Genomic DNA, 14485 nt, shown 5'->3' with positions numbered 1-14485 from the left:
GATATTCATATATGTATATGGGGGATTCCACGTCACACCGAACGGAGAAACGAGATTTTTTCCCTGACCACTTTTCATTTTTTCACTCTTTTACTCGCTTGAAGTTCGTATCGAAAGCATCAAATCTGAATTTTTTCAGATTTTCCTGACCAAGCATTTTTTTACCACAGCTAGTCGAAACATCAGCTTTTCACGATTTCTCATCTTCTCAAGTTAACATAGCTTGAAATTTAGGTGACATATGGAAAAAGTTCTCATCTTACTTACAAAAGTTTCGCATCTTTCTATAAAACTTCTAGAAATAATTTTGCACAATTTTACGTGCCCTGTTAAAGTATAGTTTTCATGAAAAATCTTCGAAAATCTTTTGCAACAAAACGTTACCCTAATCGAATCGGCTGAAATGTTTACACTGCACGTCTTTTTCAATATCAAAGTTTGTCCGTGAGTTTCGTAGTAGGCGGAAAAGCAGTTCAAAAGTTACAAGTAATAGTTTTCATGGAACTGTGAAATCTCCCATCCATACGTACTATAAGTGCGGTGGTATGAACGGTGACAGTTATACAGTCGGTATTACGATACCCAAAACATCGTTGAACTCTTACCTTGAATGAATATGCTTCGAAAATATTGTCCGGCAGTAGGGAATTCACATATCATGTCAGGAATCGTGATAAATGATAGACCGAAGTATCACTCCTCGAGAAAAAGTCGTCAGCTGAAGTTATAAACAAGACGCGTAACAATCGAAGATCGCGCTCGAGTGCGCAGCAGCGCCACGCGCTGGGTAAGCAAACTTCTTGCCGCGCCGCGAACTTTGAACCGAATTCTCGCCACTCTGTGAATATTCGTTGATACATCTTCCGAACAACTGCACCGCCCGCTATGAAGTTTTCAGAAAACCTTTCGCGTTGAAAAAGGCACGCTGTGTATAAATTGTAGCCCGTTCGATAAGGGCACTTCTCAGTTACGAATAATTTGCTCGCATTTTGGATAAAAACTAAACTGAAACGGGGTACGAAAAATCCGAAAAAATACTCCTGAGAAGTTCACAAGAGAGCCTAAAATTTTTGTGACGGAACTTTTTCGTATATCGTCCAGGCTTTAAGCTACGTCGGCGTGAAAAATCATAACATTGTTGAAATCAATTTATTGGACGAGTTGTCGTGAAGAAATCATGCGTCCAAAAAATCTGACAAATTCAAAGTTCATCCTTTCAATATGTACTTTGATTGTATGAAAAGGCTATCGGATTAAAATGGATCAAGGAAGCCGGCCGTTCGACTTGACGCGAATACCTCACACATATATACGGCATTCCACGTCAAATCAGCATATCACCCACTCCCTTTAATTGAGATAATTTTTTAATATGATGTTATTACTAATCTAAAATGGTCTGGCATTTCTTTCATATTTTTTCAACCATCAGTGGAGTATAAAAAAGTCAACAACCAATTCTGAAAACGTCATGTCAAGAAATCTGGGAAAATTCGCACGATTTAAAATGCGATTTTCATGCACCACTCGATAGTAAAATCTCAGAATATACTATTTTCTTCACACGTTTTTATTTTCTCTACGTGGGAATTGGAGTTTTCATTTTATTGATCGGTCATAAATCTTTCGATTTTTAAACAAAGCATTTTCGGAACTAGTTTTTCGATTTTTCGTAAATTTCACTGGTTGTTTAAAAAAATCTGAAACAAATCCCCTTTTGGGTCGGTAACAGCATCATGCTAAAAAAATTTCAAAATCGAAAGGAGTGAGGGACATGGGCTGTTGATTTGACATGGAATGCTCCATATACATATTTCGTCACATACCATATTCGCATATCCGTATATTCAAGTTCCAATATTTTTTGATTTGGCAAAATTGACGTTGAATTTGCATTTCGGTATACCGACTGCACTCGTTATATATGTTTATTATTTACATACATATACAGCTCATACACGTTCGTGGAACACCTCTGCAGTTTGATAAACCCGGTGAAATATACAACATGTCAATCATCCCGAATTCCTGCCATTTCCAGGTTTTCCCGACTCAAATCACAACGAAAATAACACGAATGAACAACAAAACGAGATTAGACAAAATCAAACGCGATGTTCTATCGTCAAACTTTTTTTTAGTCTAATAAATAGAGGAATAGAATAGAAAAGAGGTAGGAAAATTCTTACGATCTATAATTTTCAGTTATATTTCCAACAATTAGTTGCAATTAATTATGAAAGATAAATTCATAGTCCTACAATCTGTTTCATCATCAACGATTTTCCAATTCCTTGTACCGTGGAATAAAAAAATTCTTCCGAAATCCGACGAAAATCCAGAAATTTAATCGGTACCTATCGTAATTAAAAAATGCTTGATTCGGGTGTGTAGAAAAAATATCTCGGCATAGAAACTTTCGTCCTCTTGTGAAGAAGTTTTCAGTTTTCGCGAGGGAATACTTCGATTAAACTATCGAGAATAAATTAGAATTTGGACGGAATTTTGAGTGAGTACTTAAAAAATTTTTGGTGAACAGTTTTCAATTGCTTTAATAATTTTATACGTCCCAGTTTTTTCGGGAAAATTTGTGGTGAGGTAGAATTTTTATTTATTGTTTTTTCCGTGCGTGGAGAAAACTTTCGTAGAACAATAGGCAAAGTGGGATTTCACGTACGCAGAATTTCGATATTGAAAAAAATTAAAAATTTTGCGAAAAAATTACTGACTTTTTCGGGGAAAATTGACGGATTAGTAGTTATTGTAGCCACATAATATTTGTAACAAGTTTCGATCCACATTTCACAAGATAATTTGAATTCGAATTTGGATTTGACATATACAGAACATTTGAATGTTGAGAAAAATAACACATCTTACAATATAATTATTTACTTTTTAGGATGAAATTTCGAGGGTTGGTAAATGGTAAAAATTGAAGGTGAAATTGCATGTTTACCTTTCAGCCGTGCGAATCAGAAAGTGAGTGAAGGGACTTCTGACTTCGGGGTGAATTCCCGCAGTCGCCGAAAGCGGGCGGATAAATTTAGGGAAAACCGGGGGTGCAGTTTTGCGGAGGGCGGAATTTCGGGAAACAGAGGCTCTTGGAACAAGCGCTGCTCGGAAACTTCGGCTGTAATTCATAGTCGCGTTTCGCAAGGTTTCTCCTGCAGGAAACCCGCCCGAGATGAAGGTGTAACCTTTTTTTCGTTTTCTTTTTCGTCAAGAGGAGCTGAGAACCACCCCAAAGACGACGAGTCTCTGATTTCGCCGCCGGCGTAAGCCTACAGGTGCGAAATAACCCAGAAAAGCTCGAGAGTTGAACTGGGACGGTTCAAAGATTTTTTTGAAAAGGTTGAAAAGCGTTTCTCCGATTTTTGAAATTTCTTGCAATTTCAACGATTCCATAATTAACAACACTCGCCGCACTGTTTCAGAGGTGATAGATTTTACTTACTTCGATAACTTTCAGGTATCGTTGAAGTAAGCTTGAAAAAGTTTTTAACACAGAGGTAGAATTTATTAGGTGAAAAAAAAATTGCGGATTTTAAAAAACTTGTCGCGATTTCTCACAAGTTTTTGAATTGAATTGATAAGATTCCGGTCAGCATTCTGGGTTGAATAATTATTGAAAACGACTTTTTTGACAGACATTGCAGAAAGTTTGAACGAATCTCAAACGATTCCATGGAATTTGAAAAATAAATAAATGATGTTCGAAAAAATGTCGACACGTGCGATACAAAATATTAGTCGACGATTTCCGCAAGTTCGTAAAGATTTGACAAGTGTTCAAAAATAGTTTGGAAGGGTGGAAATCGATTGATAAAAATTCTATACGATTTCTAGCGATATCAAACTCCATTCAACAAACAAAATTTCATTATCCAAGACTTCACGGATGTTTGAAAAATATTCTAGAAAGGTCTTGCGTGCAAATGCGATGTTCAACAATTACGGACATCATTTTCCAAGTTTTCAGAAACGTTTAAAAAATACTTAAAAAATATTTAACGTTCAGGTTAAAAAGAACTTGTCACCTTGAGAGGCTAACGAATATTTGCGAAATTGTACGAAAATTTTGTACTCGTCTCGACTTAATCCATTCGCACTTCGATATCTAATTTCTGAAATCCCTATAAAAAAAAAAAAAAATGGAGTTGCCGAAAACGTGGGTATAATATCAACTCAGAAATAACCAGCTTAGGTAGGCGGCGTTGCCCGCCTTCCCTCCGACTAATCGAGGGCGTAATTGTGTTAAAATCGAGTTTCTCCACGTCCCGGAGGATAAAACGAGCTCTAGATCCTGCTCTCGACGTTTCACCGCTACATAATATAAGACGAGCACACTAACCAAGTTAGGGTTCTTCTCCTTTGATCGAGTGGCTGCGGAGTTGCGAGAGATCGGATCCGCGGTGAAATGGGGGCGAAAGTTTATACCTTTACATAATACTGATAAACACGCAAAAACTCTCTCCGAATTCCCATCACGCGCACGCTTACTCTTAAAGACTTGTGATGATCGCGGCCCGAAGGTAAAAGTTAACCGGAGAATTTACCGTCATGGGAAAAAGGTGCTTGTACAGGTAATAGTAATTCACTGAATTACAATATAATTTACTCAAAACTGCAAAAAAATTTTACATATATAATTATATTTTATACTATCGTTTTCCAAGTTTTTCAATATGCAATTAATGTTCACGACGATAAGTATTGACTAGATAATTTTACGTAAGCAATCCCACGGAGGCAATTAAGATTACTTGTTCGTAAATAAATTTGACGTACCGAATTAAAATACTTTAATCGAAGTACCTCAATTCGCTGTATAACAATTTTTAAGTTTTTTCAATTATCAATAGAAATATTTATTACCAATGCCTATAATTGACATTGAAATAGAAGAGACGAAAAGCAAAACAAGACCGTCAAACAAAACTTCAGGTATTTCATTAAATCTCAGAAACAGAATTTAAAAATTTAAATTTCATTGCTATACATTATATTTTATCACCTCTTTCTGTTTTTTTATTGCAGAAATTTGATCAACTGATAGTATTTTTATGTTATTAGGTAGGCTATCGAAGATATTAATAGCTTTGATAAAGCTATTTTAAGTAAAGTCTAGTAATGGTTCAACATTTCTTTTCTTCCCTTTCATTCAAGTAAGTTTAATCCAGTCGTGTCAATTGGTCTGGATTAAAAATTTAACAGAGTTATAGAATTGTTTTGCATGGTCTCTCTTATGAGGATGGATAAATCTTCACTAAACATCGTGCAGCCCTCAGCATAAGCGTGTTCTTGTTTCGCCCTCACCTGTATCATAGGTGTAATAATTCTCCATAAACCACAGAGCATTATTTATGGCCAATCTAGTCATAAGAGGACGCCCCTTCGCATGCTTGCCTATTTACGACGTTGTGCACAGCGCGTTCTTGTCCTACTTGTGTAAGGGAAGAATTCAAACTAATTTTTTTTTGTTTGATGCTAAAGGAGCGAAAAGAGATTCTTCACACTTATTAACCGACCGAAGAAAGCGTAGATATAAAAGTTGAATGATTTAAAGAATCGCATCGAATTCAGTAATTTCAGAAAAAAATGTTCATCCAATTTCAATACTCACGGGTAGAATTTTTTCTCTAAACTAGCGACAGCCGCTCGATTTTTTTGTTCCATTACGAGAAGCTTTATTTTCTTTACAAAAGAAGGAAAAAAAAATAATAAATAAATAAATAAATACCGTTGCACCCGCGAATCGCTGCAAAATTTTGCAACGAGGCTGTTACAATTAAAGCGTATATTCGCAAGTCGAAAGGTTAGCCGCTGGCTTTTGAGCGATAATGGAATGCGAAACGGTTGCTATAGATGCATCGCGATCCCTCTCTTTGACCGAAGCGAAGGGGAATTCTCCGGATTGCGAAGCCGCGGCTAAAACCGTATGATTTTTAGGCTCACTTCAGGCTCGGTTTGGCCTTGCGAGCTTGCGGTTGTCCCACGGTAACCAAAGGCGTAGATGGTATGCTTTGATTGTCTTGTCTAGTGGCTTCGCCTCAAATCGAGATTGCTGGAATAATCGGATGGCCGAGCTGCATGTGCGGATGTGAAATTCATTCTCGTGCAAAAATTTTTCGCGACGAATTATACGAGCTTTTTCTCGTTGATTGAGACCACCAGGAATTGACGAAAAAAAAAAAAATGTAGGTATTCAGGTTTTTCGACTGTGACTCTTGATTCATCGAACTCTTATAAGAGACTTTAGACTTTTAAGAATAGGGTATGAATTCGTTGATGATGATCTAGCATTATTCAAAGTCTGATAAAATTTGACTGAAAAAATCCGAACAGGTTGTTACCCTTAATTTTCTCTCTTTTTTTTTCTTAGATTTCTTTAAGAAAAATTACTTAGTCATAGAATGGCATAAAGATTTCGATAATCGGTCATAAGGATTTGTCGCGTGATAGATTTCTCATTTGGCGAGATATTCTAGTCGAAAATTCGACAATTTCAATACAATTACATTGAAACTACGAATTCTTATGAGTTTCGTATGTGAGTTTTACTGGTACGCAAAGAATAAAAGTGCAATTAGAGAAAAATGTGAATTTTGACGTTAAAGGCGATGCGATAATATCTATCGATGTCAAATGCATCGACAGAAATCGAAAGCTTATTTTTAGTAGGTAGTCGATAATATTATTAATGCAATAACGGATCTAATTTTCACTATATTCAATCGCATACTTATGATGTGATGAAAGAAGAGATGTGCAAAAAAAAATTTTAAAATGTGATTTCCCTCATGCTATTATTATACTGTTCCTTGACATGACCTTTCAAAATTATTCAAAATGCAGAAAGATAAAACTGTACTACTATACTTTCAAATGATTGACAAATTTCTGGATAATAACTCGAAAAAAATTACCTGCAGATTGATTCTGATAAATAGCTTATAAATGATTGGATACCTTCTCGATCTTCCAACTATCGAAACCGAACAATCGAAGCAATTTTCCTTTTACCGATCATAGATTTATAGGCCGGTAAATGATTGAATAAAACAACCGAATGTCAAATCAGACCATTCAGGGATGTTCCCAAACATTGAGAAACAACGAAGATGCCGATTTTTTGCGACTCGGTGAAGACTCGGTGGAATTTTTCTTACCGATCATCGATTTCCAGGTCGCCTGGCTGCGGGTCGACACGCAGACGATCCTGACGATAACGAACCACGTGATAACGAAGAACTACAGGATAGCAATAACGGTGAACGACCACCGGACATGGCGGCTGCACATCCGGGACGTTCGAGAGTCGGACCGGGGCTTCTACATGTGCCAGATAAACACGGACCCGATGAAGTACCAGACGGGCTTTCTGGACATTGTCGGTAAGCTCTACGCTGCGATTCACCCGAGAATAACGGGGCGATGATTCGGCGTCATCCCCCGATGATTTACGGCCTCGAAACTCTCTCCCAAGATTTATCTAGCGGAAAACTGTAGCTGTCGTACCCTTTGTTCCCTGCTTGATCCTCGCGGAGAAAAATATTTCTCTGTAGTAATAATTACTGGAGAAACTCTAGTAGAATTGACGTTGTTGCAATTGGTTGGTTTAAGCGTTGTTAAAAAATAATAGAAAATTTGTTCTGCGAGTAACTGTCAAATTCGATTATAGTTGTGACAAATGAATCTTTTGGCTAATTCGTGGTCAGATCCATAAGATTTTTTTTTCTTTTTTTTTTTTTGTTTGTTATCTTCTTTTTTGGCTTGATACATTTTTTTGAGTTAAATAAAGCCTCAACGTGATTTGATTTGAGCATGGAGTGACGCGATCGATTGAAAAGTATTACGACAGTCCATCCCATTTTTGTAAAACTTTGGATCGATTTGAGATTGTTTGAACCGATCATTAGTTAATAATTGAATAATTTCAAAATACAACCGCGAAGCTGCTCTCCTTATAAAATTGATGGATTAAAAATCTGTGCGAGGTTTGTTCAGCCCTATAGTATGAAGATCATCTTACGTGAAATTCGAAACCAATTAGAACTCGAAAAAGAAATTATCGTAATTCTTGATAATACTTTTGACTCGGTAACGTGATACACTGAGAAAAATTTCATTTGTTACGGTAACTAGAAAAATTCAGTAAAACAAGAGTCGTTAAAAAAAACTGTTTGAATATTGTTGGAATTACGAAAAACGAGGTACGCCTAACCGTTTTGCGCTATTGTCGATCCTTTTTTGGTAATTGGAACGCAAAATCAGTTTCTGAGGTTTACTCTATTGTTTTAGTTAAACAAGGCTTCAACGTCAATTTATTGTTGCACAAGCATTAAATTTTTGCAACAGTGATCGTAATGAGATGGAACAGTAACGGATACTAGACTTTCCGGTAACAGCTAGAAAACTAATTTTCATTTTGTATCTAGAACTATATATTTCGATTGTGGTAAAAAATGAAAATAGTTAAGGACTGAGCGGTAACCGTAACTAAAAATTTCTCCAAGTCTACCATGCTCAAGTCACGTTATCATCAGTTTACCGATGCACCGAAATCGAATCATCGCAATAATTGGAAAAAATAATAAAAAATAGTACGAGTTACCTTGAAATCGAAAAGAATGGCAACGCGGATTAGATTTTTCTATTACAGCTAGAAAACTAATTTTCACACTTTACCCTGAACTATATTTTTCGGTTATGGTGAATAGTGAAGATATTTGAGGAATTTGCGGTATTATTCGTAAATGGAAATTTATCTCGGCGCAGTTCCTCCGGACATCGAGGATTATCCTACAAGCACAGACATGGTTGTCAGGGAGGGCAGTAACGTCACTCTTCGATGCTCAGCTACCGGATCGCCGAAACCCAACATCACGTGGAGACGCGAGGACGGAAGTCTGATACAACTAATGGGTCAGGGCAGAGAAGGTGTACATTTTTTTCGAAATTATAGCTTACTAATATCTTGATTTTCAATTATATAACATAATAAACGAAACTTTATTTTCTACTCGAGTTCTTTTTTTTTTTTTTTTTTTTTAATTACAGTATTTCAATCTGGACGAACGATCGACGGTTTGAAATATTCGCAAAAAATTCCGTCCACTATTTCCATTTACATGAAATTCATTCGTCAGAATTAATTATTAGCAGATAAATACGAATGTCTTCGCCGAACGATTCCAAGTGTTTTCTATTTTCATTTTTTACATTTTTCTCCCAACGACGTACAAAGCAACGCGTATTGATGAAATCTCTTTGCTCCTGAGCCAAGAAAGCGGGTTGTAAATAAAATACTCCGTCCCATTGCTTCAAGACACATACCTACACAATGCTCTAGTCTACTTTTTATCCCGGCTACTTTTCTTCTCCTCAAGTGCTGCAGGACAATGCAATCCTGCAAAATCGAGACGTCTCGACACGGACAGTTCTTCCTCGAACCTATCAGCCGATAAGGATTCGTTTAAAAACAAAAGCTCGCTTGTACCATGAAACTCCAAGCATGAGTACCCATCCCACCTATCTGTGCGTATGTCAGCATTGAAAGTAACGGAAATCGCTCCCATTTTTCAGGACTTATTTAGGGGAATGAAATACTCGATTCGAGGAAACGTTTTTGATCTTTTTGCTATCATCGTTATGTCGATAAAGTCAACGGATGGAAACAATTTTGCTGTTTCATACAGGAAACGATGTTGAAATTGACGGGTCTTCATGTTCAGTGGAAGCAATATTGTGTTTCAAGATATTGCGATCTTCGTTACGGTTTAGGATTTGAGGGAAATGAAAATTCAGAATTATCAAACTCCTTAAACGGTCATGTCGGAATATTTCCCCTTTCTCAAAAAATATAACTAGAAAACTACGAGTATGTATGTATAAATTTGTTGATCCGTGTTTTTAAAAAACACTCCAAGACTTGCGCTTGATTAATTAATCACAGACTTCTCACTCGAACGAAATTTTGATTATTCGCATTTTTTGATTAATTGATTGATCGAGAATTCTGATCAACTGTTTCTCCGATTGCTCGGTTTCTTTTGTCAACCGTTGCCTGCTTGACCAATTTTCACGTTCATTCAATAATTTAGAAATTCGAACTAATCCATTATTCAATCGCACGATCGTTTTTTCGATCAAACTGGCTCTTTAAAATATTGGTTTTTTATTTTTTTTTTTTTATTTTTTGATTGATCGATTCACCTGCCTTTTCAAGCAATCCTGATTTCGATAGATCGAAGTCTACGATTAAACGTAAAAAAAAAGTCCAGAAAAATCTGGCTTACTCACTTTTTGAAATTGATCGCTGATCGGAGCGTGTACTAAAAATTTGTAAGAATTGCGAGAACGTATGAATAACAAAAAACAACAAAAGAAAACATTTAATCTCGGTAGGAGATTCTCAGGCACTCGGGGCGCGTCTCGCCGAGTCGGGGATCGAAGTAGTTAATCATTATTCAACCGTCATGGAAATGCGATATTATTCGGAACAAGAAATATCGCGTACTGATTCGAAACCGGGTGTACGACTAACGTTTCGGGGATAATTCAACACGTACGCTCGACCTGAAGGGCGAAGTCAAACCCCCAAACCCTCGTGGGCACAAAGGGACCACGCATCCTGAATCAGGATTCGAAATGACACGAGCACTCCGCGCTGAATACATGCATACACATCTATAGGAGGCATAATATTTTCCCACCCCTCTGCGTCAAACCCAATTCGGTATTTCCCATTCCGAGCAGGATTCCGACGACGGGATCTGACAAGGATTCACCTTGTACCTTCAAAGATTTTCACCAGCTCTTGTCTGACAGGAATTTTCTCCTCATTTCCTGCGGTGCGATAAGTCGAATGCACTCCGATTGAAAAGAAAAATGAAATGAAAGAAATAGCGATAACAACGCAAGGGATCTTTGAAAGCGTTTATTTATTTAACTTATGTCGGATAATTCACTGCAATTTACTTTTCAATCACTCATACGTGAACCTGAGTTCGAAAATATTCATAACGGATTTTCAAAGTTTTCATTTTGGAAAGTTTCAAAGACTGAATGAAGAACGTGATCCGGATGACGAAAATTTTTAGGTTACAGAGAGACGCCGTTGCTTGATTTACATATTGAATTATTGAAAGAGTCAAGTTATTGCTAGGACAATTTTTAACTTGTAAATTTTAAGAGAATAGAAAACCACAGTATTTCAATTTCCATCGCAAATAATCAAGAGAATCAAGGATAAGTTATGATAATTTATAGTATGCAAATTTCTTGCATAGAATAATTGAAAGGACTAAATCTATGAAAATGTTAATTTGGTAAATTTTTAGAGAACAGAAGAATAGAATTTGCAAACTTTCGCCTCAATTATTTCACAAAATCAAATTAGTGATGAAATTTTTGAGGGTTTATTTTTTCTATCCAAATTGTAAGTACAGTGTTTCAATTTTCACTTTGAAAACTTGAGAAAATATTCAATTGCAACTAAAGATAACGAAAACGATCAGAGACGATAGAAATAATTCTCAACTCTTACCTCGAATAATTTATAATATCTTGAATGAATTTGCAACGTGTCAAGATTTTCACATCGCAAATCGAGTTTTCATTTTTTACCTCTAACAACAAAGAAATTCGTGGATTACAGACGAAATCTGTGAAACTTTCCACCTTACAAATTCCGAAAAAAAAATGAAAATGACATTATTCAATTTTCGTCATTAATCATAATTTAAACAATCTATACCAGCGTGCATGCATAAATGAAAATAAACGTATTTTCCGCGCCTTCGTATAATTCAACTGAATGCATTCGGGTCAGGGTGGCTTTATTTTAAGGGTCGGAAACGACGGAGTTTCAGGACTGCAGCCGCTTTACGATCCGTACGCGAAACTCCACCGCTGGTGCTGCTGCTGGTTGCACCGACTCGAGAAAACTTATTAACAATTTTACGACTCTTCCGTCGTCCGTCGTCGCGAGTGTTACGGGACACGGAAAACCTGTAACAAACCCCCTGTCCCAAAGTTAAATACTAAAACGTCCCGGAGGGCGAATTTTCTCGCCCCCATTTTTGCTCGTGCATGGAATTTTTACTTATCGTCGTATTTTCGTTCTCAATTTTTGAACGTAAGCGGGAACGGTATCGATGTCTTGTCCGCTACAAGTTGCAGCACTTTTCGAATTCTTATAGAAATTAGGAATAATGATTCCGGAGAGGTTTGAAAACAAAGAGAAAAAGAGAGATTTTTCACTGCGAGTTTTTACGCGATTTTTTGAATAATCTGGCTGTCGAAAAAAAAAAACTGATAGACAGAACATTTGTTTTTTAGTCCCGGCTACGAAACTACACGGTTTTTAGACATACAGGGCCGAAGTTGGTTTTTCTTTTCTTTTTCTTTTTTTTTTTTACACCGTTTATCATTTCGCTGGTGAAATTCGAAGTGACCCCCCACCCCTTTCTAGGAAAATAATGGGTTTTGAAATTTGACGTGAAGTTCGGTGAAGGGGAGGCGAGTAATGAGAAAGAAAGACAGAAATCGCATAATCAGAAAGAAGAAGGAGATGAAAAGAAAGGGAAAAAAAAGGATATTCCACTTCCTGCAGGGTCACAAACGATGAAAAACGGTTCTTATATAAATTTCGAGCCCTTATAATTTATATACGCACTGCACACAGGTTTAATACCATGAATTACCAGCCCCCGTTGAAACGAGATCGAGGGAAGTAAAAGCAGTATGAAAAATTTCGAGGAAAATTTACACGTTACGTGTATTATATATGGAAGAAAATCGGAATAAAATGGAAGAAGGAAATCGATAAAAAAAAAAAAAAAATGTTACTTCGGGAACGCGGGTCAATGTCGCGGCTATCTTTGTTGCAAAAATGACGAAGAATATGAGAATAAAGTCACCCGGAGTAACTCGAATCGTTTAGTATGCTCCGTGGTGTTTGAGTTTTTCTCCCTCCTTCACCCCCTCATTTTTTTTTTCTTCGCTTTACCCTCGACTGGTTCTAATCCTCACTTTTCTGACTTATACGTCGCGAACTTGTTGCTTCTCATTCTGCAATCAATGTCTTTCCCTCGGGCGTCACGGAAATAAAGATCCGCGTCTTTTCCGCATCATGTTGGTAAAAAATTTTGAGTGCTAAAATTTTCTTTTTCCTCTCTCTCTCTCTCTCTCTCTCGCTTTCATTGCTCCGCCGATTGATACGATATTTTTAGCTGTCAAATATTTTTTTTTTACCCGTACTTGCGCTCAAGGATTTCCATGAGACTGGAAAAAATTGTGAATAATTTGGAACTCGGTAAGGCCGCGAAAGTGTTGAGAAGAAATCGATCGCAAGCATCGTGACACACACACACGTTATATGGTAGACACATATATATTGCATAGCGTATATATGTATACATATATATATACCTATACCGATAATCGCAAAGGCGACGGTCGTTGTCAACGGGGGAAAAGTTTTCCATTCCCATTTACTTCCTTCTCGCTTAATTTCATCATTCGGTTTCGAGAAACTACTTCGAGACAGAGTTCTAGTTTCGCAATTTTCTTTTATTCTCATCTCTTTGTTTCATTCTATTTTCTTGTCCTCGTGTTTCACTCTCCGTTTTCCTTTTCCGCTTAGTTTCGCCCCCTTCGATTCCTCGAAACAGCCCCGCCGATACAAAGCATCCCAACAATCTTTCGCCCACCTCTTCAAGACGCACACGTGTTAAAGTTTCTTACCCTGGATTCCGAAAGGATTTTACTTCCGTCAGGGTTGCAAAGAAAGAAAAAAAGTTGATAAGCAAAAAAAAAAAAAAAAAGGACTGATCAGTTCTACGTAATTACGAGAGTGAATATTTTCATTTATTTTTTACCCTCCCGAGAGCCTGAAATTATCGATATAATTTATACCGAAATCGCGAGTTAAAAAAACGGGCAAATTTCTTCAGACCGCGCGTGGCAAAGTAATGAAAATGGAAGAATAAGAGATAGAAGACAAATTAGATAGGAAATTCCAAAGCATTTCTAATCGCGTGGCAAAATTTAATGTACTTCCTGTTCATGGGATAAGGTTGTGTAAAATTTGGCGGGAGAATAACGCGGGTAGCGGTTTGCAAGCGTAAAACACGAGCGCAGGTCTCTTTTTATTGGCAATTAGCTAAGAGCAGAATCGGAGAGGAAAGCCTTTGACCCTTTGACGAGCGGACGGGAGGCGGTCAAGCGGTTTTCCCGCTTTTCCCGGGTCACTGTACATCCGACGGTGCTGCCCCCGTCTGCGAATACTTGGATCCGGAACGGCCGCCGCGTTGCAATAACGCAAATTACCTGCCGGCAAAGATCGTCAGACGTGCAAAGCCCCGAAACTCGGATACCCGCCTCCGCTTTCGGAGAAAATTCGCTTCGCTGGTTTCTATCGTCGTTCTGCGAATCCCGAAGCGCAAGCATTACGCGCATCAAATTTTCAAGAATTGTA

The 14485-nt window shown here is 37.3% G+C and overlaps 1 protein-coding gene and 1 long non-coding RNA gene across 3 annotated transcripts in view; one reads left to right on the top strand and one right to left on the bottom strand.

Annotated features, from left to right (window-relative positions):
- Positions 1 to 14485, top strand: part of LOC107221592 (lachesin) — a 106140-nt gene that overhangs the window by 80281 nt on the left and 11374 nt on the right. For both annotated transcript variants that reach the window (XM_015660637.2, XM_046737151.1), the window contains 2 exons: positions 7190 to 7397; positions 8782 to 8943. In XM_015660637.2, the coding sequence (XP_015516123.1) occupies positions 7190 to 7397; positions 8782 to 8943 (370 nt within the window). The remainder of the gene's footprint in view (positions 1 to 7189; positions 7398 to 8781; positions 8944 to 14485) is intronic.
- LOC124293977 overlaps positions 1 to 14485 on the bottom strand; it is a 97633-nt gene that overhangs the window by 80279 nt on the left and 2869 nt on the right. The window lies entirely within an intron of this gene.

The sequence above is a fragment of the Neodiprion lecontei genome, chromosome 4, assembly GCF_021901455.1.
Source record: "Neodiprion lecontei isolate iyNeoLeco1 chromosome 4, iyNeoLeco1.1, whole genome shotgun sequence".
Classification (NCBI taxonomy): Eukaryota; Metazoa; Arthropoda; class Insecta; order Hymenoptera; family Diprionidae; genus Neodiprion; species Neodiprion lecontei.
This window is presented reverse-complemented; position numbering and strand designations above follow the sequence as displayed.